Source organism: Cucurbita moschata, unplaced genomic scaffold (genome assembly GCF_002738365.1).
Source record: "Cucurbita moschata cultivar Rifu unplaced genomic scaffold, Cmos_1.0 Cmo_Scf00063, whole genome shotgun sequence".
Lineage (NCBI taxonomy): Eukaryota > Viridiplantae > Streptophyta > Magnoliopsida > Cucurbitales > Cucurbitaceae > Cucurbita > Cucurbita moschata.
In genome coordinates this window covers 837,296-859,319 of record NW_019268579.1, presented here as the reverse complement: position 1 = coordinate 859,319, position 22,024 = coordinate 837,296, and the positions used below count along the sequence as shown (strand labels likewise).

The 22,024-nt window shown below is 36.0% G+C and overlaps 4 protein-coding genes and 1 long non-coding RNA gene across 6 annotated transcripts; 4 read left to right on the top strand and 1 right to left on the bottom strand.

Annotated features, from left to right (window-relative positions):
• Nucleotides 1-782: 782 nt before the first annotated feature.
• On the bottom strand, nucleotides 783-1,965 carry LOC111437276 (PRA1 family protein E-like). Its single transcript, XM_023075165.1, has one exon. The coding sequence runs from the start codon at nucleotides 1,845-1,847 to the stop codon at nucleotides 1,287-1,289; it is 561 nt and encodes a 186-aa protein (XP_022930933.1). The 5' UTR covers nucleotides 1,848-1,965; the 3' UTR covers nucleotides 783-1,286.
• Nucleotides 1,966-2,488: 523 nt separating this feature from the next.
• LOC111437277 (signal recognition particle 9 kDa protein-like) lies at nucleotides 2,489-6,238 on the top strand. 2 transcript variants are annotated; one of them, XM_023075167.1, is made up of 5 exons: nucleotides 2,489-2,697; nucleotides 2,955-3,023; nucleotides 3,824-3,917; nucleotides 4,435-4,537; nucleotides 5,982-6,238. In XM_023075167.1, the coding sequence occupies exons 1-4, from the start codon at nucleotides 2,626-2,628 to the stop codon at nucleotides 4,509-4,511; spliced, it is 312 nt and encodes a 103-aa protein (XP_022930935.1). In that variant the 5' UTR covers nucleotides 2,489-2,625; the 3' UTR covers nucleotides 4,512-4,537; nucleotides 5,982-6,238. The 2 variants fall into 2 exon arrangements, with proteins under 2 accessions (XP_022930935.1, XP_022930934.1); XM_023075166.1 differs by lacking the exon at nucleotides 5,982-6,238 and having other exon boundaries at nucleotides 4,435-4,761.
• A 3,616-nt stretch (nucleotides 6,239-9,854) lies between these two features.
• LOC111437274 (probable WRKY transcription factor 39) lies at nucleotides 9,855-11,259 on the top strand. The gene is made up of 3 exons (XM_023075163.1): nucleotides 9,855-10,734; nucleotides 10,801-10,926; nucleotides 10,999-11,259. The coding sequence occupies exons 1-3, from the start codon at nucleotides 9,980-9,982 to the stop codon at nucleotides 11,156-11,158; spliced, it is 1,041 nt and encodes a 346-aa protein (XP_022930931.1). The 5' UTR covers nucleotides 9,855-9,979; the 3' UTR covers nucleotides 11,159-11,259.
• A 2,042-nt stretch (nucleotides 11,260-13,301) lies between these two features.
• On the top strand, nucleotides 13,302-14,634 carry LOC111437275 (histone H1). The gene is made up of 2 exons (XM_023075164.1): nucleotides 13,302-13,654; nucleotides 13,745-14,634. Exons 1-2 carry the CDS (start codon nucleotides 13,472-13,474, stop codon nucleotides 14,375-14,377), a joined length of 816 nt encoding a protein of 271 aa, XP_022930932.1. The 5' UTR covers nucleotides 13,302-13,471; the 3' UTR covers nucleotides 14,378-14,634.
• A 5,826-nt stretch (nucleotides 14,635-20,460) lies between these two features.
• Nucleotides 20,461-21,461, top strand: LOC111437280. Its single transcript, XR_002709423.1, has 3 exons — nucleotides 20,461-20,527; nucleotides 20,689-20,781; nucleotides 20,947-21,461. It is a non-coding gene; the product is annotated as an uncharacterized LOC111437280 (long non-coding RNA).
• Nucleotides 21,462-22,024: the final 563 nt, after the last annotated feature.

Sequence of the window (22,024 nt, the reverse complement as noted above, 5' to 3'; positions counted from 1 at the left end):
CTTCCATCCCGAACCAGATAAACCATTGGAAGCAGCATGGACATGGGAATGTGATGAAAATTCCTAGACCTGAACTAAAAATCCTAGGTGCTAAGCTTCGTTATTGTTCCACAAAGCATTCACAGTTCACCCGCTTCAATGCAAGCTGCCCATGTGGCAAGAATCAAGACCCAGAACTAAGACAATCACCATGTGAAAACCAGTTATTAGTTTAAGCATCTTCACTTGGGATCCATGATAAAAGCATAGTCAGCGTACAACTAAATAATCATCACTTTAACTTTTTCTCACATGGGAATCTGAAAGATGGCATAAAGTCGGATCATTTGGAAAGTGAACCAGAAGTTCTTCCTAGAAAGGAAAAAGAAAAAAAGAAAAAAGGTTAATGGTAGATGATCCAGCTATTAAGCTGAGCCATCCCATACTTGCCCTACTGATCAACATCAAAACTCTATCCATCTACAATTCGACAAAGATGAACATCCAATCAAGAAATGTCGAACCAAAGCATTTCAAAACCTAACAAACATAAGAATCATTATTGGCATCACATCCTGTCACAGATTAAATCTCAGCGAATGTTCTCTCTGAAACTTTGAAAAGGCTCATCTAATGCTATCTAGTATCTATTCTTCACAATCAACTTGAATTCATACAATTCAGAGTAAATGATGGATTAAATTTATAGTCAACGTTATATGCCACTGAAGTTCATATGAATCTACAAGTATATCCAAAAACCTTCCAGTACAACGAAGAGAAGGAACGCCAAAAAAAACAACAAAAAAATGTCAGAAATAGTATGTATTAACAAGACATTGAAAACCAAATTAAGATCCACTATTTGCCATTTCTTTCTTCCTTCCAAAAATAAAGACCACACCAAACCCAACATTGCAACCAAATCACACCCAAATAAAAGTAGTGTCGGAATAAAAATCTAGGATTTAACATAGCAAAACTCTGTGTACCGCTACTGTAAACTAACACTACATGTACAAACATTTTGAACAAATGAGAAATAATTAAAAAGCAAAGCCCTGAAATTCAATGGGCATAAAAAATGGTCGCCAAATCAACTCAGAGGTGTAGCAAACCGAATTTCCTGGTGACGGCGAGAGAGAGAAGCTGGGTTCCTTATTATGGTCATTCGAATTTTGAATTGGGCAGCAAGATCAATCACCGTTTGAATGAAAGAAGCGGTCAATGGAAAATCTCGAAGAACTTGGATCGGACGAGGCGAGATCATCATCCATAACCTAGCAAAAAACGAACCAGTGATATCTCTAGACTCGGCTATACCCTGTCCGAGTCGGACTGCCGACAACGGAAAGCAATCCTCCATCGGCGACTTCTTGCTCGTCGATGTACAAATCCTCCGTAACTCTAAAGGCGGCGTGTGTCAGCACAAGAAAAACCCCAATCAAAATCGAAAGCAATACATTGAACGACACATCCGTCAACACCAAGACGACAATCGTGACCAATCCAAGCACAGCCAACACAACTCGATCATCAACGACACGATGAAACAACTCCAGCGGCTGATCTCGGAAAAAGTAAAGGAAGAACCAGGCAACGAACACGATCAAGAACACGATCAAGGAAACAGGGTGCCAGAGGAGGCTGAAAAAGAGAATGAGCAGGACGACGAGAGTGTAATTGGAGCGAAAGTATTTGAGATTGCGCTTACAACGAATTGATGCTTCGCCAAGGGATGAAGGGCGAGTGAAGGAGGAGAGCGGCTGGAGAAGCTCCCGCCATGGGCGTAAAGTGGCGTAAGCGGAATCGGAGGTCAGAATGGAAGTTTCAGTGAAGGCATATGGAGATGGGTGGACAGTGGACATTGCAGAGACAATAAAATCCCAACAGGAATTGAGCGTCGGCAGTAGAGAATTTAAGAGGGGTTTTAGAGAGAGAAAGGAAATGGGGAGTCTCGCTTTCAAGTGTGAGAGGGAGAGAGAAGCTTTGCCTTTTATGCTTTGTTGTATTTTATATGATTACATAAATTATTAAGATATTTTGAAGGTAAATCATGTGTTATTAAGAATTTAAGAGGGGTTTTAGGACGGTGGTGAGATCTATCGAGATCTTAGGTCAGTTATAGATCGTGGAAATTTTTATTTATTAGACGCATTTTAAAATTACGAGGGTAACAACCGAATATAGCAAGCAATAATGTTATAGTAAATTTGAATATTCTCATATTTATATTATTAACTAAAAAATAGTTATAAACATTACTGTGGAGTTTGGTTATTGAGAAGTTAAAATATCAAATTAATTAGGTTAGTCACCCATTTTACATTCGCATTTTGACTCTTTCTAGTGTTCAACTTTATTATTTTAGCGTTAATTAGTTCGATCAATTGCTGTTTGATATATTTACATTTATTTATTTATTTTCTTCTTATTTGGACTGATATATCATTTTAGGGTCAAAATATTTATTCATTCCCCCCCCAAAAAAAGAAAAAAGAAAAAGAAAATGTCAAGCTTTCCCTCTCTTTATTTTCCAACATTTTTCACATCGCGCTTCTGAAATTCATTCCGAAGAAACCAAGGTGGTCGCACGCTCCCTAAATTTCCCAAGCTTTCCCGCTCTTTACCTTTTGCCGCAGAGCCATGGTGTACATTGCCTCATGGGATGAATTCGTCGAGCGTTCTGTGCAATTGTTCCGTTCCGATCCCAATTCCGTAAGTTCTATCTTCGAAATTGGATTCCCTACATATCGTCTGCTATTTGACTGCTGAGAAATTAACATCACAGATCAGAAATCAGATCGCGTCGGCGTTCTAATTTATCTATCTCACTTGCTTGGTTCATCTGAACATTATCTGCGATTGCGAACTTACACTTGATGCATATGTTCCATTTATTGCATCTTTCGTCGTATTTTGTTTCGTTCTAACTGCGAACACTGCTTTCTTTTTCAATCCTATTGGAAATTTAGACGCGGTACAACATTAAGTATCGGCACTGCGATGGGAAACTGGTTCTCAAGGTCACCGATAACCGTGAGGTAAGGAATTGGTTGTTGGATCATTGATTAACATGTCAGTGTTCTTGTGATTAGTGATACTAAATGCGTGCCTCTTCGGTTCACATTGCAAAATTTTAGCCGTATGGATATCTTATGCCAATGTTTGAAGATGCGTGTTCAGGCTTCGATGCACGTGTATCCAAGTAGACTTGTGATCAAGTTTTCCTTCTATATATGCTTCTCCGCTTTATTCTTCTGTAAAGTGTTGAGTAGACAACCATTGAATTGGATGCGTTGTATTAAATTAGATGCCACTGTTTTATGCAACCCCAAACTAACTACTAGTTTAGAAATCAGGTCTTATATCTAATCCTAATCCAAACCAAAATTTCCACCGACTCTTTTGGTTTCTTTTATTATATTGGCTGAAGAAGTCTTTCATAACCTTTCTAGCAGAAGATTAGGACATGCGAGTGTTTGTTACCATGTTAAGAATCGTTTTCTTCTCTTTCTCATGTGGAAATGTGAAAACTAATTAGGGCAAAATACATGGATTCAAGATTTCAACTAAGAATATGATGATTAAAACTCATATATTGGTTCTTACTTGTATGGGAAATTTACTCTATGTGTGCATTTTATCCTCATGATAAACGGGGACGATTCAATGATCTTATATTGAAACGGATACTCCGGAAGTTAACCAATTGGCATAAGGACATTTGTCAAATCATAATAATATCTTTATTGGAATAGTAGTTCTTATCTTTCTAGATGTGAAAGGTCTACTAATTTTCTCTTTTTCTTTTTCTTTCTTTTGTTTTCTCCCTGTTTGCCAGTGTCTCAAATTCAAGACTGACCAGGCACAGGATGCCAAGAAGATGGAAAAACTCAACAACATATTCTTCGCACTGATGGCCCGGGGACCTGATGGTATTTTTCTTTGAATTTATGTCATTAATGGAGCATCTGAATACTCTGTGAATAATAAATATCCACTTGCTGTTGGCATGATTTTCTAACAAAGTTTTATTAAGATTTGAATCCTTGTAGTCTATATGGATGAATGGAATGAAAATTCTATATTCTCTAATTGAATGAAAGTCCCATATCCTTAACTTTGAGCAACTTGTAAATTAGTTCCATGATGATATCAGTACTTGAAGGACGAGTTCACGTCTCTTCTGAATGCAGATTCGTGTCCGTGAATGAATGTATGCCTGCTTTCTAACTTTGTTAGATTGGGAAAAATGGTTCTCAGTGTGCCTGGACTTCTCACAATCTATGATCTGAAAAATTCAACCCTAGCATTCATGGGCCATCTTTTGTTTATATTTTTTATTTCCTATTATTATTATTTACCCAGAAAACTTTCAACTTATAATTCTAATGTGCACTCGGTTCTACTAGTTGGAATGCTCTTATGCTTTGCCTTTTCTCTTTTGTGAAGTGGATATATCGGAAGTCACAGGCAAGGAGCAGGCTGATGCACAGCCAACCAAGAAAGGGAGGGGGAGGAAGCAATGACTTCTCATTGAATACTGCACGGATAGGTTTCTCGTTGTTCTCTAAACCCATTGATGAATTATAATCTCAATTTACGAATTATTTTGGTTCATCTTCTCATCTTGCTTTTTTCAGAATAGATTACTAGGATTCTGGAGTAGATTTTCCGTATGCCATCTCATTTTTCTTGAAAAAAATTGGTGTGCAGCTCGTTGTCATGCATGATTTTTATTCTATATTGATAGACATTTTCACAAGTTCTACCTCGGTACACAGATTTGTTCATATGCTGCACGATCTGTTAACATCTTGTGCCAAAACTTCATCATATTTTGGTTCAAAGTAATATAAGAAATTTTCTGTTAGCGCAAGTAACAGAAGTAAAGGCACTTTTAAAGAATGGCTTAGACTTCGTGGTGGTTCTGGCAGCCAAATATTTAGGGCTAGATGGTTGTCTTGAGAGACTAGTTGAAACTTCAAAAATTCACGAGTACAAAATCTAGAATGGTCATATGATCGAATTTAACGATAGCACAAGGTTTGAAGAGTTTTCTCAAAGCTTTTTAAAGGAGTATTGTCCTGCTGCCATGTAAACAAGGAGAGGTTCTCCTCTTTTTTCTAATATGTAGACCTTTTTAATCGTTCATATCCTTGATTGTCTGCTTTCAATATAAGAAAACAATTTTGTAGGTACTGTATCCATTGTTATTGAGTGTAAGGCAATTAAATCTATTTGATTATTTATCTTCCATTAAAAAATCAACTGGGATCGAGTATTTTGTTTGGTAGATTATTAGAAGTTGGCAGACTTTGCTTTCTTGTGCCTCCTGATTTCAGATTCAATCATGTGCCTTGAACATTTAACCACTAGGACAGCCCACTGAAACCACTTGAGTGCATGCATATCAAGATTTTTCTTTATCAATCCTCTAGTCTTTACCAAGATGCCCCCACCATCACCATTTTAGCTTTATCTTCAAATCTGCATAGAAGCCACCTTCATTAGTTGCTCTGAGATGCCTTCTCTGTGAGCAGTGCTCTGAGATGTCTTTAAAATTTTCAAAGTAACTTTTTGACCTTTAGTCAAACATCATTGAAAACATTTTAATTAGTTAAAATCATGTTTTTAAGATATAAAAAAAACTAATTCAAGCACCCTACCAGTATTCTATAGTCGATCAAATTGAATGGGAAAAGTACCGAGAAGAATTATAATGGCCCACTCTTCTCCAAAAGATGTTCTGGTGTTTAATTTTGTGGTTGCTGGCAGTTTATAGGAGTTGGAATGTATTTCTTAATACTATAAATGATGCTCTATTCTCTCATAGAATCAATCCATCTATAAGGTCTTATTTCTTCTATACTAGGGTGTGCCTAGTGCCTGAATCTTGTAAGGTTCATTGGCAACAAAATGTATGAGTTAGTCAAATGGCCAATAAAGCAATGTAATCTCAAAAGTTTTTATTTTTTTTTTTTTTTTTTTTTTTTCAGATCAACCACATGTGGGAGTGAGATTGGAACCTTTGATGTTTGGTCAAGGTATCTTGGCTTAACTTGGATTGACAAAAATTTATAGTTCATGAGATTAAATCATTGTAATTGTTTATTAAGATGTTAAATATTTTGCCTGGTTTTTAAGCATAAAATATTAGTGTTAGAACAATTCAACTGTTTCATGAAGGGTTGAATTTCATGTTTGTTTGCATATTCATGATTGTTAGAAACGTATTACAAGGAACCCAAAATTCCAAATTCCAAAAACACAAACTCATCTTTGTAGTCTTGGGCTGGGTAGAAGTATCACACCCTTCCAACTTTATCGCTTTCTCCTTTGTTTCATTTATAGGAATTTGTTCCCCAAGAGTACACATCTTTTTCATTTTTAGCATGCATCGTGTCAAGATTGAAGAAAGCTGTTTTAGTCACTGTCCAGTGAAATCTTCTTGGCTTCTCTGGCCAAGCAAAAACACCACCACACTTTTGTTCTTTGGGGGAGATGAAGTCTCCTTGCCATGTTGAATTTGTTATCCATGTAGGGCTACTGGCTACCGGCTACCGAGTCTGAGCTGCAGCCTGAAGATTCCTTTCAGACAGATGATTATGAACATGTTGATATTTCAGACTTTCCCACTCAATTATAATGGCCACTTTCCAAGGCTGTATTTTAGACCCTTTGCCCCCATTATGAAGACAAAATTCTGGTATGAAGTTCTCAGCTTATTACATTAGAAAAAAAAGACTTAATAGCACTTCTTCAACAAGCCTTTTGGAAAGCCTCCATTAATAACCTTGATGGAACATAGTTGGGTTTGTTGGATTTATCATCTGCTGAAAGCATCATTTTGGATGAGATAAACGTACAATCACATCATTTGAGTTGGAAATGTTTCTTAATCTAACTCAACTAGATTTATGAATGCTCATGTGACGTTCTGTTTGACTTTGACCAGACTAAGTTTTATTAGTTAATAGCTATGTGTGTATGCATTTAGATGCAAAACAAAGAGGTTTTCCAAGTAAAATGAAAGATTGGTTGAAACTAGTTGGGGAAATAGGATTAGATTACATCAAAATTCTTGACTGATTGGCTTAAAATCCAATGATGCTGGAGATGAAAGAAGGGTTAGATTCAAGGGATGGCAAGAAACCCACCATATTTTAAAGCCCTTCTCTAGTGGGATCGTACATCGGTTCGGTAGCAACCAAAATCCAAAACCATCATCTTTTTCCTTTTGTTGAATCACTTTATTAAAAGGAGGGAAACGAAAGTGTTTAAATTCATGTGTCTCATTATCTTGTTTAGAAATTCTAACGCTGTTTGTTCCTTTTCCCCCTTGTTCAATAGAAGTTTTATATCTTTGCTAGTTGGGTGAGATCCCATGCGAGTAGGGCCAATAGTGAGATTTTTGGAAAAGAAAAGTTGAGGGATATTATTTGATTAATACTTGTTTCTTACTTTATCAGTTGAATTATAAACTCCAAGTTTAGTCTCGAGAAGTTTTTAAAATTATTTTAAATATCTTTTAACTTTTTTTTTTCGTTAGAGGTTAATGGAATGCTCTATCAATAAGGTTGAGGGGAATGGCCTCGTTCAAAGAATATGAATCGTGCTTCCTTGAAATTCTGAACTCTAAAATAATGCTCTCCTTTTTATTCTTCAAATTTTAATTTTGGGAATATAAAAAATTCCAAATATCAGAAAACATTTCAATTTTAAATATATATGGTTGAGGAAAGTAATGAAAAGTTTAGAGCAATGTTTTAATTGTGCGCTGATGGTGTGGAATTATTCGTCTGGAAATATTTTGAAACATAAAAAGGAGATTAAAAAAAGCATTATGAGTTAGCGGAAGAAGTTCAAAGTTTCAATTAGAGATAATGTAGAATAGACACACTTTCACTTTGTAGAGGGTGACACCCATTATCTTTAGTTCCCCTTCATTTCCAAGTCGTTCTCTGAACTTTTCTTAATACTTCCCAATCATATTAAAAATTGACATCACCTCCAATTTTAACTCAAATTTCTAAACCTTTAAAATCATATAGGGGTTATCCAACTTATACCTTCTGTCCTCCCTCTCTGTCTATTTTTTATTTTTTGAAGTAAGAAAAGAAAAAGACTTGGACCATCTTGAGATCATCACCATCGCTCACTAACAAGAAAATTTAAATAATGACATCACATGAAAACAAATTCTTTATGGTTTAGGAAATTTGAAAGCAAATAATTTTAATACATGTGGAAAGGAAATCATTCCTAAAAAGTTTTTTTTTTTTTTTTTTTGGGGGGGGTAATATTGACCAAAATGGAGGGCTTTTGTGAATGTGTATGGAGAGCACTTATTATGCCAATTAATTTACAATAATGATAATCCCACTAAGTTCCATTGATTATGGTATCATTTAATTTTAAAACGTCCCCCACTAAATTAAAATAAGGTCATAAAGGCATCAAACTTTGTAGACAAATTCTATTCATCTACATTATCTTCAATATATCTCCTCTACACTTCTTTTAAATATCAAAATATCTTTGTTTAAAGTTAACCCTAATGCCTCTCTTTCTTTCTAGTCCTCTTCTGGAGACAGTTGGATGGATAAGATTAATTTCTTAATTACTCATTTATCATCATTAAGTGTGGATAAAAAGAACATAAAAGAAAACAAAAATATTTAAAGAAGAAGTGGAATTATAACTACCTTCTTCAGGTAGACATACAAATATATGAATTAACTTTTTAATGCAACAAATGTGTAGCACGAAAATTTGAATTTAGCTTAGCATTTATTTTTAACAAATAAAAAAATAAATAAAAAGTCTTCTAAAATCGTGGGTTGGATGAGTTTGACCTGGAGGTAACGGATGCGGAAAAGGGTCAACTAATGTCGGCCCAGTGGGACCCACTTCCATGTCAGCCGCAAACATGTCTCTCTGGCTATGATTGCATCAGGTCGAATCTTTGGCCGTAATGGCAATTTTTGTTTTTTTTCTTATTATTATTATTAAATCGAAAATGACAAAATTGAAATAATTACAAAATTAGCCTCCGATTTCTATCCTTGCTACATCTAAATTACAAGACCATAGGTGTCAAATAATAAATTGAAAAAGAAATTAATATCGTTTTCTTTTTATCAAATTTTAGCATAGCTTACGAATTAAGGCATCTATTATTCATTTATTACTATCATTTTTATTCTTTTGTAAAAATAATTTTTATATACCCTAATTTAGGGTTAACAAAAGAATATAAGAATGCCGAACCAAACAATATTGCAAAAATAATCATGATAATAAATTAAAATTAACTTTGAATTTATTTATAAATATTATCAATTTTCTCCTAAAATGGCTTAAACACAAGATTAAATATTTGAAATAACTTTTACGAGAAGTCAAATCACAAGGAATTGGAAGAGAAGACAAAAATCTTCAATTCTATAGAGAAAATACGACGTATGCATAAGGGAATATAATCATCGGCTCAAGTTATCCAATAATATGGTATGTGATATCAAATATCAAAATTTATACGAATAATTTAAATAAAATCATTTCTAACCGTTGGAAATATTTTTTTTAGAAAAAAAAAAAAAAAGTTTATAGGACAAGGATGTGTAGCTTGAGAGAGAGAAGAATTGAGGAGTGGGATGATGAATGTGTGCATGGTGAGTGTATGTTTGGCAACTCCAAAATGCGGCTCTAAACCAACCAATAAATAATAATAAATAATAATAATAATAAACAAACAAATAAATAAAAATACAAACAATTTCTTGTAATTTCAATTTCAATCTCCGTGGGTCCCACCAAAATATATATATATATATATATATATATATATTTAAACAGGGAAGGTGAGGTTTTGGGTGTGGCGGTTGTTCATGGGGTTGGGTTCTCTGTTGCTGAAGTTAAGGTTAAGGTTAAGGTAAGGCAAGGTAAGAGCAGGGAAAAGGCCCAAAAAAGTAATAATAATTCATTTTGATGGATGTTTTTGTTTTGTTGCCCTTTTGTTCTTCATACATGCTCCTCCTCTCCTCTCCGTCTCTCCTTGTTTCTTCTTATATTTTCCCCAACTTCTTCACCTCCTCATGATTCCCTCTTGGATTTTACCCTCTTCAGTTCTTTTCTGAACCATCTCTCTTCTTCTCTTTTGTTTTGTGGGGTTTTGCAAATGGAAGAGGTTGAAGAAGCTAACAGAGCTGCCATACGCACCTGCCATGGAGTTCTTAATCTTTTGGCTCATCAATCTCCTCACTTGATGACATTAACGGTGGAAACTGGAGAAGCAGTTTCCAAGTTCAGAAAGGTGGTTTCTCTTTTGAATTCTGGGTTTGGTCATGCAAGACCCAGAAGCCTCAACAACATTCCCTCTCTCCCTCTGCCCCATAACGCTCTCTTGGATTCCCCAATTTACACAACGCATCCTCCAACCAAAACTCTTCACCCTTTTCACCCTCCTTTCAACACTCAAGTTTCTATTTTTCTGGGAAACCCAGATTTGGGATTGCCTCACAGTCACATCCAAACCCCCAAACAACCCCCATCTTTAGGCTTCAGCTTCCCACAACAACAACAGAAACAGAGGATGTTGGCCCATCACAAACAGACGAATCTCAATTTTGAAAACTCCAATTGCTCATTCACAATGTCATCACCCACATCTTTCATTTCATCACTCAGTATGGACGAAGGGAGCTTCCAATGTGGAACCACTGCCAAATGCCATTGCTCGACCAAGAGGTTGGATTCCTATCTCTATTTGTCTGTTGCAGCCACAATTTTTGTTTATTTGCGTAGTTCTTGTAGGAAACATAGAGTGAAGAGATCAATCAAGGTGCCCGCCATAAGCAACAAGCTGGCTGATATCCCTTCCGATGAGTATTCATGGAGGAAATACGGGCAGAAGCCGATTAAGGGCTCTCCTCATCCAAGGTATGATCAAATCTTGGGTGTGAGCAGGAGCATGAAGTTTGTGTTTATGAAATCCAAAATGTGTGGGTGCAGGGGCTACTACAAATGCAGCAGCATGAGAGGTTGTCCCGCGAGGAAGCACGTGGAGCGGTGCTTACAACAGCCATCCATGCTTATTGTAACCTACGAAGGAGAACACAATCACCCCACCATGTCTGCCCACACTCACCCTACGAACCTGCTCTCAAATTAATTTATTGGGATTGCTTTTGATGCTTCTGTACACAATATAACCTCTTCAGCCTTCTTCTTCAAACCATATATATTTATTATATTTATATATCCTTTGGATAACCCTTATCTTATAAATTGATTTTGTATTTTTTGAGAATATTTATTTTGTAAAAAACCGCTGCTTATAGTTCGAATGTTTGGGATCTTTGTCTGGCAAGCATTTTGGGCCTTTGCCCACTTCTCTGTTTAGAAATGGGCCGGTATTGGGCCGATATTGGGCCGCTTGCCGTTGGTCACTAAACAACTTTTTTTTTTAAAAAAAAAACATGACATTTGTATGAAAAATAATAACAGTAAAATAGAAATTGGAAGTCTTTAAAGAAAGCATCAACTTTTCATGATGAAGTCAAACAATAAAATGTATGTTTTTTTTGAATGAATCACTTTGAGAACATAAAAATTTGATGCATAGGGTCCTTATTTATGAAGAAAATGAATTGGAGTAATTATTAAATATAAGTATATTTGTGTAAAAGATAAAAAGGTAAAGACATAAAGGAACTCCAAGTAATTATTATTTATGATTAAAGTAAAAGCATAAATAAAACATAATGAATGATTTAAACTGTCTATTACGTAAATAAAATATGTTATCAAATTCAAGAGATATTATTTTTTTTATAAAAAAAAGTCAAATTATTCTTGGTTTTAAATGTTTTTTAATTACCAACTAAATATATCCTTAATTTGTTAAATGTTTTTTAAGACAATCTTTCTGTTGGAGAAATCAAAATCATAAACCAAAATTCAAACATGTTAGTTTTAACTTTATTAACTTTGAATCTTAATACAATATCAATCGTTGAATACTCTTAAATATTTTACCTTAAAACTTATGGAAGGAATTTAATTCGACTCAATCCTTAAAAGACTCAGCTTCATAGCTTATTGAAAGTATATATATGTTAACTTTTGAGTTGAAGATGGCTCAATCGTTATATCGTAATCTTAAAATAATTTCAAACTCAATTTGGTTGATAAGCACCTTAGATCGAAATTTCAATATTTGAACGGATTCAATTAGGCCACTTTAATTATTTTGGTGATTGAAATTATTTTTAAAAAAATCTTACCTTTTCCACTTAAGTTCAAGAATGGATTACGAAACTAATTAATAGCAAAAAATTTCACTCGACCACGGAGAGAAATTATTCAAATAGGTTACTATAGTGAAGCAATTAGTTTTGTTCGGCTAGATGTACGAAAGATAAATTGTACAAATAACATAGTTTTGCATCTAGATGTTATTTAAGAAATATACTTATATTTAATAAGCAGCCGGGAAAAGATCTAATAGACGCTAATAAAGAAAAAAGAGTTAGAGGTGCATGCTTGTTCAAACACATACATGAGTGATGCATAATACAAAATATAACTTAGTAGAATCGTCGAACATGAATAATGAAATTGTATCTATTGTAACAAAAAAACGAAACCTAAAATGAAAATTAAACTACTAACGCCCAATTGTGTTGCATGAAATATTGTGGTTAAAGGACGTTTATTTTTGTGAACAAGTTTTATATTTGTATATTATATGTTCAACTTTAACCATGTTTCAGATAATAGTTTTACATCGAAACGATATTCATTTTTTTCGATTCTTGTTTCGTTGGACTCTTTAACTAAGCTATTATCCGTAGGAAGGAAAATGTGTAGTTTTGATTTGAAGCATTGTTCTAAAATTGGTATAAACTACCATAGCATCGTGATAAACCTTAATCGTGACCCTTTCACATTCAAAATCAAATATCTGTTGCATTTATCAACTTAATAATGTGAAAAAATATTCATTAGAAAGCTAATAAAATAAGCTACCAAATGAAAAAAAAAGCACCTAAATATATTAAGTTGAGGCTAAGTTATGACCATATTAATCATGCTTAAAAACACACCCACTCTTCTAACACCTCCCCCTTCCAAGCTCCTCCATCAATGCCTCCCAAATCTAGCGCTATCAGCCGTCGATGACGCTTGATCGAACGGTTGGAGTTTAAACTTGGAAAAGGTGGCGATCCGCGTGATAGGCGTATTCTCCAATCACATTTCAGCCTCCCTATGTTGAATATGACTTGCCGACTATTTAAGCCTAAACATTTTAGTCAATTTCTCGCAACTAAATTACCAGTAAGATATCAAATAGCTTCCATCTCTTGGCTGTACATCCCAATTTCATCCCGATTGTTTTCACTTGCCAACTCAATTCTTCTGTTCGTAAACCCTAATCTTGCTTTTGGATTGTGGGATTTGATTTGATCTCTTTTCTACTCCAATGGCTACTGAGGAACCGGTCGTGCCGGTGGAGTCTGCGGCAGAGCCGACCAACGCTGAACCAGCAGAAGAGAATCCAGCTAACAAGGCCGCGAAGTCGAAGAAGTCCAAACAACCTAAAGAGAAGAAGCCTGCTGCTGCTAGAAAAACTAGAAATCCTCCAACTCATCCTCCGTATGAAGAGGTGTGTTGATGGATCGTATTCGGATTTTGGAATTGGTTCTTGGTTTGTTTGTTCTGTTATGTTAATTTTGCTATGGTGTTCTGGTTTCAGATGATTAAGGATGCAATCGTCACGTTGAAAGAGAGAACTGGTTCGAGTCAGTATGCGATCACCAAATTTATTGAGGAGAAGCAGAAACAACTTCCTTCGAACTTTAAGAAGCTTTTGTTATTCCATTTGAAGAAACTTGTGGCTTCCGGGAAGCTGGTGAAGGTTAAGAGTTCATTTAAGCTTAAGTCGGCGAAGTCGGCGATTGTGAAACCTGCTTCTCCTGCCAAGAGGCCTGCAGCTGCGAAGCCTAAGCCAAAAGCGGCCGCCAAGACTAAGGCTGTGGCCAAATCTTCAGCGAAGCCGAAAGCCGCTGCAAAGCCGAAGCCGAAGACGGCTGCCAAGCCTAAGGCTGCTGCTAAACCTAAGCCTACGGCAGCCAAGTCAAAGAGCAGTGTTGTTGCGAAGCCCAAAGCTGCATCGAAGACTAAAGCCGCTCCCAAGCCGAAAGCCAAGGAGAAGCCTGCCAAGGCTTCAAGGACATCGACGAGAACCTCACCAGGGAAGAAGGCACCAGCTCCGAAACCGGCGGTGAAGAAGGCACCGGCGTCCAAGAAGGCACCGGCAAAAAGTGTTCCGGCTAAGAAAGTGAAATCGCCGGCAAGAAAGGCTCCTGCTAGAAGAGCAAAGAAGTAAAGGAAATAGAAGGAATCTAGCATTCGTAGCGGCGGTCCTGTAAATCCGTTATCGTACTGGGTGTATCGACCCTTACATGCCGTGCTATAGAGGAGTTTTACTTTTCGAATTTTTCTTTTATTTGTTTATTTGGTAGACCTTTCACAAAGATGATGTATCGCTCAGCTTAGTTTTAATGGAAATTGTGTTATCAATTAGGAGCGTCGATTTCGGTTCTCAACCAGTGATTTCAATGGGCAATGCAACTTCGTTGATTACCTGGAAACGTTTCGATTCTCTTGCGCTAGAAATGGATATGGATTGCGTAACCGAAGTCTAGCTTCGTTGCTAAGCTTGGTAAATCTCATTCTCTCTCGATTTTTTTGCCCTAGCTTTCTGTTTCTGTGGTTCCGATTTCGCACAATTTCGATCTATTTTTAATTAATTATCCAGCAATAATCTATGCTTTTTTAGGGTTTGGACCAAACCGTATTCATTGTTTGGACAGAAGATTATCATCTTTCTCATATTCCATGGTATAACCTCCAGTTGTCTGCTTTGGTTCTCGGTTGTAGATTGTAGATTGTAGATTGTTATATAGATTGTCAAGGGATTTCAATCTCTAGTGATGGATTTGGTTTTGTATACATGGATTAAGAAGTTTGAATTGAAAGATAATTTTTTGAAGGATAATGGTATACCTACCGTCGTCTTAAAACCGTCAAGGTTAGAAAGCATGCTTTTATATTACTCTGTGGGTTATGTTCTGTAACAGTTGTTTTTTTTTGGTAATTTGTCCGACGTGTGAATCAAACATATTCCTTGTTATTAATTTACCTCTTTCAAATAAGAAAATAAGAAACCTGAACACGATGTACATCTGAGTTTGTAAGCCTAGTGTATAGTTCATAGTTTGGGGATAAGATACCTATACCCTTTGGTTTGATTTTCTATCAATTACTATAGATGGATGGCCCCAATGAAGACACCTTTAATCTTTGATGGTTTGATTTTCTATCTGTTGCCTATACCCTTTGGTTCCATTTTTGATCTTTTACTAAGTCAAAGGTTGAGGATCTTCGCCCATGGTTTATCTGAAAAACAATTCTAGACTAACAGATTTCTGATTTCTTACATGGGAAATCAGAAGCATAGGGTGCTATATCAACAAATGTTGGGAATCAATAGGGGGTAAAATCCTAGGGAATCAATGGGTTACATATAAAAAGCGGAAGCTATTGAGGAATACAAACGTAGTAGGAAATCAGAAGCAATTGATGATGGGTGGAGGATCCTACTGAATATTCCCCCTCTGATCTCTATAGTTGGAATATGAGAACAAATTTGGTATACAGGTGGAGAACCCATTTTCCTAAATTTTCTGTTTCCTATTTCATCAATTTCTGATGGTGGTTCGATTCAACTCCTGGAAACAAGTTAGAAAAGAGGTAGTTGTAAGCTAGCAAGGCCGACTGCACATAAGAACGGTCACTTACTAGGTTGCACACTGATCGGATATCTGGGATTTGGAAAAGAGGATAGAAGAAGAAGAGGACATAAGAAATAAAAAGAGAGGGAAGACCTTACGACATTTTTTATCAAGTAAACGAAATGGAGAGGAAAGACCACTGGATCAAACCTTGAAATAATGGTCTTCGAGGTTCTGATGAAGGCTGCTTCAATAAAGATATGGAATACTTTGCTTCACCTAGCAGTGGGGAAGATACTTGGCACTTTCTTGGCGCAGTTTGTATATCTTCCAATATGACCTATCAATTTTATGACACGATGTGACGTTTAAGTGACAAAATTGTCCTAAAGTCTGTGAGGCTACTTCTCTTGATTTGTATTATTCTCTCTTCTAAAAATGTGGATATTCTCCCCCCAGACATGAATACTACCTATTACCTTAAGTTGGTATCACTCCCTATCCTAAGGAAGCAAAAGCATTCCAAATAAGACATAAATCGAAGTACGATAAATCAACAAAGGTTTTTGAGACAACACCAAGATAAGACTTGAAGTTTTGCAGAATCAAACTGAACAACCTAAGGAAGATACTTTTCTTCATAGATTCTTTGAACCTAACCATCCACAAAACTATCCAAACTGGTATGTAGCCTTCACTTCCTTCAAACTAGAATAAGCCTCTTAAATAAGATTCTAAAACAGCACATGCAGGACTGAGACAACCTGAAAAGGAAACTTCAGTTTTCTGACAATTCATATCAATGACCTCAATCGAGCACAAAACGAAATATACCCCAGCCTTCACCAGAACCTCCTAGACCTGGGAGGTAGTAAAACTAATGGTGCTATCCAAAAGAGATTCCATTCTGTCCTTGAGTTGCCAATGCTTCATGTGACATGGTTATGGAAAACTCCGCTCGCTTACTTGAGGGTAGGAGCCGTTATTATGAGTAAGATCTCAAGTATTATGAGGCACCATTTATGAGGGAAAAATCATAATAGTGGTGGCTACTATTATGGGAGAAATTCTCTAGCATTATGAGGCACTGTGTTGGAAGAACAAGTTTACTTTTCTGCTCTCATCTATTGCAGCTGGTTGGCTATTTAGCCTGTCTTCCCTTCATTCTCGTCCAGGATGTCATTCCATCCAATATTAAAGTGCGCATTGCATTTGGTCCCTGATACTGGGAGGCATTAAAACTAATCATTCTATGCAAAAGAGAAATGCCCACGAGCGTCCCCTAAACTGGTGCTCTATGCATAGGCAAAGTAAGAAAGAAGGGTGATGTCTGGTTCTTTCTGTTTTTATTGGCGTTTATTGGATAATGTTTCCGCAATCTCCTTTCATATGTTCCATTCTATTTCACAAATAGCGTTTCTTGTTAAAAAAAGTGTGAACTTGATTGTATTAGCTTAATACTACTTCAGCACAGTTGGAACCATACTTCTCGATATGAAAGTGCACTTGGAATATGAGAATACTCTTGATTTTGATCACTCTTTTATCAGGATATTATACGTCTGCTGTTCTGCTACTGGTAACAGAGCATGGTAGAGAGACTTGCTTGATTTTGGCTAATTCACCAGGAATGCTTATCTTAAGACGTTCCTTTTAGTGTTGAGCAGGTCGTTTGGGCTTTAAGATCTCTGTTTAATTTGGTAACAGTTATCTGAATGTTGTCCGATTAGGTTCTAACGTACAACTAGGATGGGGTGAGTTGTACGGGGTGTTTTGAAGTTATGAAATTGTTTCAGCTTGCATCAACCTTCATCAGCATGCTCCGTACCTCATAATTTCCTCATCTCCTCTTCGAGCGATGAGCAGATGTGCGTAGCCGCAATATCTAATCTGTTGCCACCATTTGTACTGTGCGCTTGTTTTTATTTCTTCTTTGCGTGTGTCTATGTGATTTGTATAAAACAATTATCGAATAGATTGATCATTTCTTATTTAGACAGAATTCAGTAAATAAAAGAAGACACTTTTTTTTGTTTAATATATATATTGATAGTAAAATTTCTCTTTAACTGCCTAAAGAACTCATGCTTGTTCACAACGTCATCTAATGTACGCCAACATGTTTGTTTTTGCAAAACGATTTAAGGGCTAATGCCCTTGCTATCTGTACATTTCTGACTTCCTTGCATCCTCTCTATTTCTCTTGCATGGCCTTCAGCTCTGTTGATTTCCTCAATTGTGGTTTTTATTCTTCATCTCTACGAACTAGTTTATCCTTTAAAAGAAGCATCAGTGCAAATTGAAATGATTCCGAAGTTTTCTATAGTTTTCCTCTTTCCTTCCAAGGATCTGCAAGTTGAAGTCAGCACTCTAGAATTCCTTCATCTTTTTGCTGGTGTTTTCAACGTATTTACATTTTCCATGTGGCCAAGAACTAACAATTGCAAACACCGGAATGTTTGAGTTGAAGTTGTACTTCATAAGCTATCTGCTACTCAAAATGTTTATAGACGCTGGATTGCATCTCTGGAAGCTTTGTCCAGCAAAGTAGCATGCTCTCAATTTTCATGGAAAGGAGTAACAAGCAACTCACGTAAACTTAGATAGGTTCGCAAAAGCTACGGCAATAAGATTTCTCTTAAGGTGATTTGAAATTTCTGAAAGAACTTTGTACGTCAACTTCTTTAAAATGCGGATATATGTGTGTATGTTTTGGATATTAATCCAGCATTTTTTCTAGTTTTTGTCCATTGATGGGGGACCTATCATTTCATAACCTTTTGGAGGGAGTTGCTTGACATTCCACATGTTTCTACTACTTTAGTGAATTAACCTTGAAAATTGCTCCTAATCTCCTTACTATACTGAGATGATAATTATTCATCACGATCCTTCCTGATGTGATATTTCTTAATAGGAGTGAGTTGGTTCTGCAAATTCAGATATTAGTGTTTCTCCCTTTCCGTTATTTTAGTGAGGAAAATGTGTTTTTCCCCCCTTCTCTTTAGCCATTGAATCCTCCATTTACTTTGCAGATGTTTTTCATTTGATACACCTTGACAAATAGGCTTCACATGAGGATAATGGTTTGAACTGTTAGTTATTACGAATGTTTACTAGTCTCAGACTTGGCATTCATCACCTATGGTTGCCCAATGCTATATGTGTAGTATAAATAGACTATGAGGTGAAATTGATATCTTATTTATCAACATGAGTATAGTTTAATTGGTAAGATCTAGTGGGGATAGAGGTTCAAATTCCTTGAGCCAAATGTTGAGTTTGTTGTTTCATATTTGCGGACATATGGATGACTTAAAGTTTGTGTTATTGACATCCATCATTGTGACCAGTTGGTTGTTGATGAATTGGTTGGGGTTTCCTGGGTACAGAGGTGGGAGGCAGCCTGATTGAGAAAATGACCTTTGGGTTGCATTGGATATATGCTCTCAAAGCCTAAAAGAGATAGGAATAGTGAGTTGCAAGAGACATGACACCCGAATAAGTGAAGTAAGGGATTGATGTAACCAAAAACTCACTTTGTGAAGCTTTTTGTAGGTTTAGACCAGTCACATTGCTCGTCTTTTGTACAAGAGGATGTACAAAAAGTATTGTTATATTGAACAATATTTATATAGAAGTTCGTCCATTTAGAGAACATCATTTTATAAGCTTTTGGAACAGTAGTACGACCAAGATTTCATACCTTGCTATTCAGAAGGGACCTGCAGTTGAAATGGGCCCTTCCTAGCTTGTTGATTAGGGCAAAATGTGTGCCACCAGTCAAGGCTATAACGTGAGGGGAAGTCATTTACATGCCCAATAACTCCAAAAACAAGTGCTATGAGACCAAATATATATATGTATACATATATAAAGAAAGCTAGGAACGACATTTATGAGTGGCTGATTAATTTATTCAAGGTCTTCGTGAAGATTATATCAATGTCGACATCCTTAGTTTGTGAAGAATATTGTAGGTGATAATCTTGTGGATTTTTGTTATTGACAAATCCCACAGAACTTTATTATAACCAATAAAGTAGCTCTTCCTTTTCTATAGAACAGTTGGCTGCTTTTTCATTGATGGATTATAGAAATATCAACTTCAAAAAGTGTAAGAGCCAAGTTACATGTGATTTCTTAAAGAAGGATACAAATGAGGTTGTAGACTTTTAATCCTACACAGAAAATTTAAATCAACAAAATTCCAATCGTGTAATCATTAAATTATATGATCCTTTTCGAGAGTCCTGTTTTATATTTTTGTTCTGTTTTAATCTAATGGTTCATAAATGACTTTATTTTGATAGATTCCATGCTCACCCTTTAGATTTGTTTGTCTACGGAATGATATCCATTATAATTGCAACCTATTCATTTACACTTTTTTAGATATTGAATTATGTAAAGAAATATAGCACGAGGAAGCATAGCTCAATAATTAAGGCACATGTGTCTTCAAGGTTAAAGGTTCAAAATTTTCCACACTTTCCTCCCGTTGAACCAAAAATAAAAAAAGAACCAGGTTTGAAAATCCTAGTTAGATTAGTTACATTGATGATTTGAAGTGTAGCATTTAGTAAGATTGTTTAGGGAACTACTTGGTTTTTGACTTGTGTGTGAAAGAGCAGCTGATTTCCACTTTATTTTTACCCAACTAAACGGTGATGCAGTAGAAAAGGAAAAGTGAAATGATGAATACGCAGCTGCACATCGGTGACGAGAAGTTTCATTGTCTGGTAAAGTTTCATGATTTTCATCCTTCTGTTGCCTTCAATGATTATCTTGAGTCTGTTTCCCAAAGAAAGAAAAGATGGAAGTATTTTGTCTTCTGCAAAAAAACCAGCTATGTGCAGCAAACTACAAGAGTTGGTGCTTTTCTATGTATTGTTTTTTGTAGGTATGTGAGCAACAAATTATTTGTTCAGATGAACAGATGTCGACTTCAAATGGTGAAAAGTTTGGTTCACAAAATGCCATGCAATTTGAAAATGTAAAGACGTTAAAGAACATTCAAGATTCTGCTTAGCTTACATCTTTTTTCAATCTCTTTCTTCATCGTCTTCTCTTATGGATATAGAACTGTGAATACCTCTGCCTCTCTCTCATCTCTGTGTTGATGAAAGTTTTAACAATTTTTTTTTTTTTTCTCTCTCAGTGGTCTTAATGGATTTCTCAGTTTCTGGAAGCACAGTGATTGAGGTCAGTTTTAGCTCTTGTACCAGGACACTTCCTTTAGAGATGATTTTTTTGTCTGCCGTCTAGGCACCAATCCCAATTACTCTTTAGAAAAGAATCTTAAACTATAATCTCATCAGCAGGTGTGAACATCCACATCTCATTAAACATGTGAATGGAAGATTGGGTCCAAAGCCCAAACAGCCCACGGTCGACCGTCCTCTTTGGTTGCGCCTCTTTTCTTTCTTGTCCGGCCAATTCCGGTCGTCTATCCAACATTCCATCCACGCAGGAAACCCAACTTCATCTTAGCGAGGTAAGTTTCACTAAGCTCCTTCAAACCTCCTTTCAAATGAACTCTTTTTCATTGTTGTCTGAAGATCAATATCAAACACGTTCCCTTCTCCAAAATTTGAGCACAACCGTTCTCATCCAAACCAAAGCCTAAAGATTCTGAACTTTTTGGACTTTCAGCATGTCAAACACTTATACCAATTGCATTTGATTATTTCCGAATGTTTAACATCATGTCAAACAAACTCATGAAAGAATCATGGGCTATGTTTATACACTCTCTCTTATCCTTCGATCAAAAGATTAGACAAAAATTCGCACAATGTCTTCTAATTCGTTATGGCCCACCTCCATTTATGATCTTCACATGTAACCTAATCTCCCCAGCATTATTCTTTTCTTCCCAACCACACCAATTTCTGACCCTTTTCAGTAGACATGCCCACAATAAATGGACCACTGACATTCCTCGTCGCCTTTTGTATAGGCTACAGTTAACTTCAGTTGTATTTTATTGCTTAGATTATAGTTAATTCATCATTGTCATAGTCATGTGACCGTCACCGTTGCCACCGTTGCCTACTCTATTAGGCTACACAATCATACATCAATATTTGTAGTAGTATGCTAGGCTAGCTTAAACTATGTTTACGTTCACATATTTCTTTCTCATTTTTAGTCTATAATAATTTGTGTTTTGATCTTGAACAACAAATTTCTTTTTCAATTACATTCCAGTTTTTTTTTTTTTTTTTTTTTTTTTT

Coding starts and splice junctions, on each gene's coding strand:
- LOC111437276 (XM_023075165.1), bottom strand. CDS start 1,847: ATGTCCACTGTCCACCCATCTCCATATGCCTTCACTGAAACTTCCATT.
- LOC111437277 (XM_023075167.1), top strand. CDS start 2,626: ATGGTGTACATTGCCTCATGGGATGAATTCGTCGAGCGTTCTGTGCAA. Junction 3,024..3,823: donor AGGTCACCGATAACCGTGAG/GTAAGGAATTGG, acceptor CCTGTTTGCCAG/TGTCTCAAATTCAAGACTGA. Junction 3,918..4,434: donor GATGGCCCGGGGACCTGATG/GTATTTTTCTTT, acceptor TCTTTTGTGAAG/TGGATATATCGGAAGTCACA.
- LOC111437274 (XM_023075163.1), top strand. CDS start 9,980: ATGTTTTTGTTTTGTTGCCCTTTTGTTCTTCATACATGCTCCTCCTCT. Junction 10,735..10,800: donor TGCCATTGCTCGACCAAGAG/GTTGGATTCCTA, acceptor TAGTTCTTGTAG/GAAACATAGAGTGAAGAGAT. Junction 10,927..10,998: donor AAGGGCTCTCCTCATCCAAG/GTATGATCAAAT, acceptor GTGTGGGTGCAG/GGGCTACTACAAATGCAGCA.
- LOC111437275 (XM_023075164.1), top strand. CDS start 13,472: ATGGCTACTGAGGAACCGGTCGTGCCGGTGGAGTCTGCGGCAGAGCCG. Junction 13,655..13,744: donor CTCATCCTCCGTATGAAGAG/GTGTGTTGATGG, acceptor TTCTGGTTTCAG/ATGATTAAGGATGCAATCGT.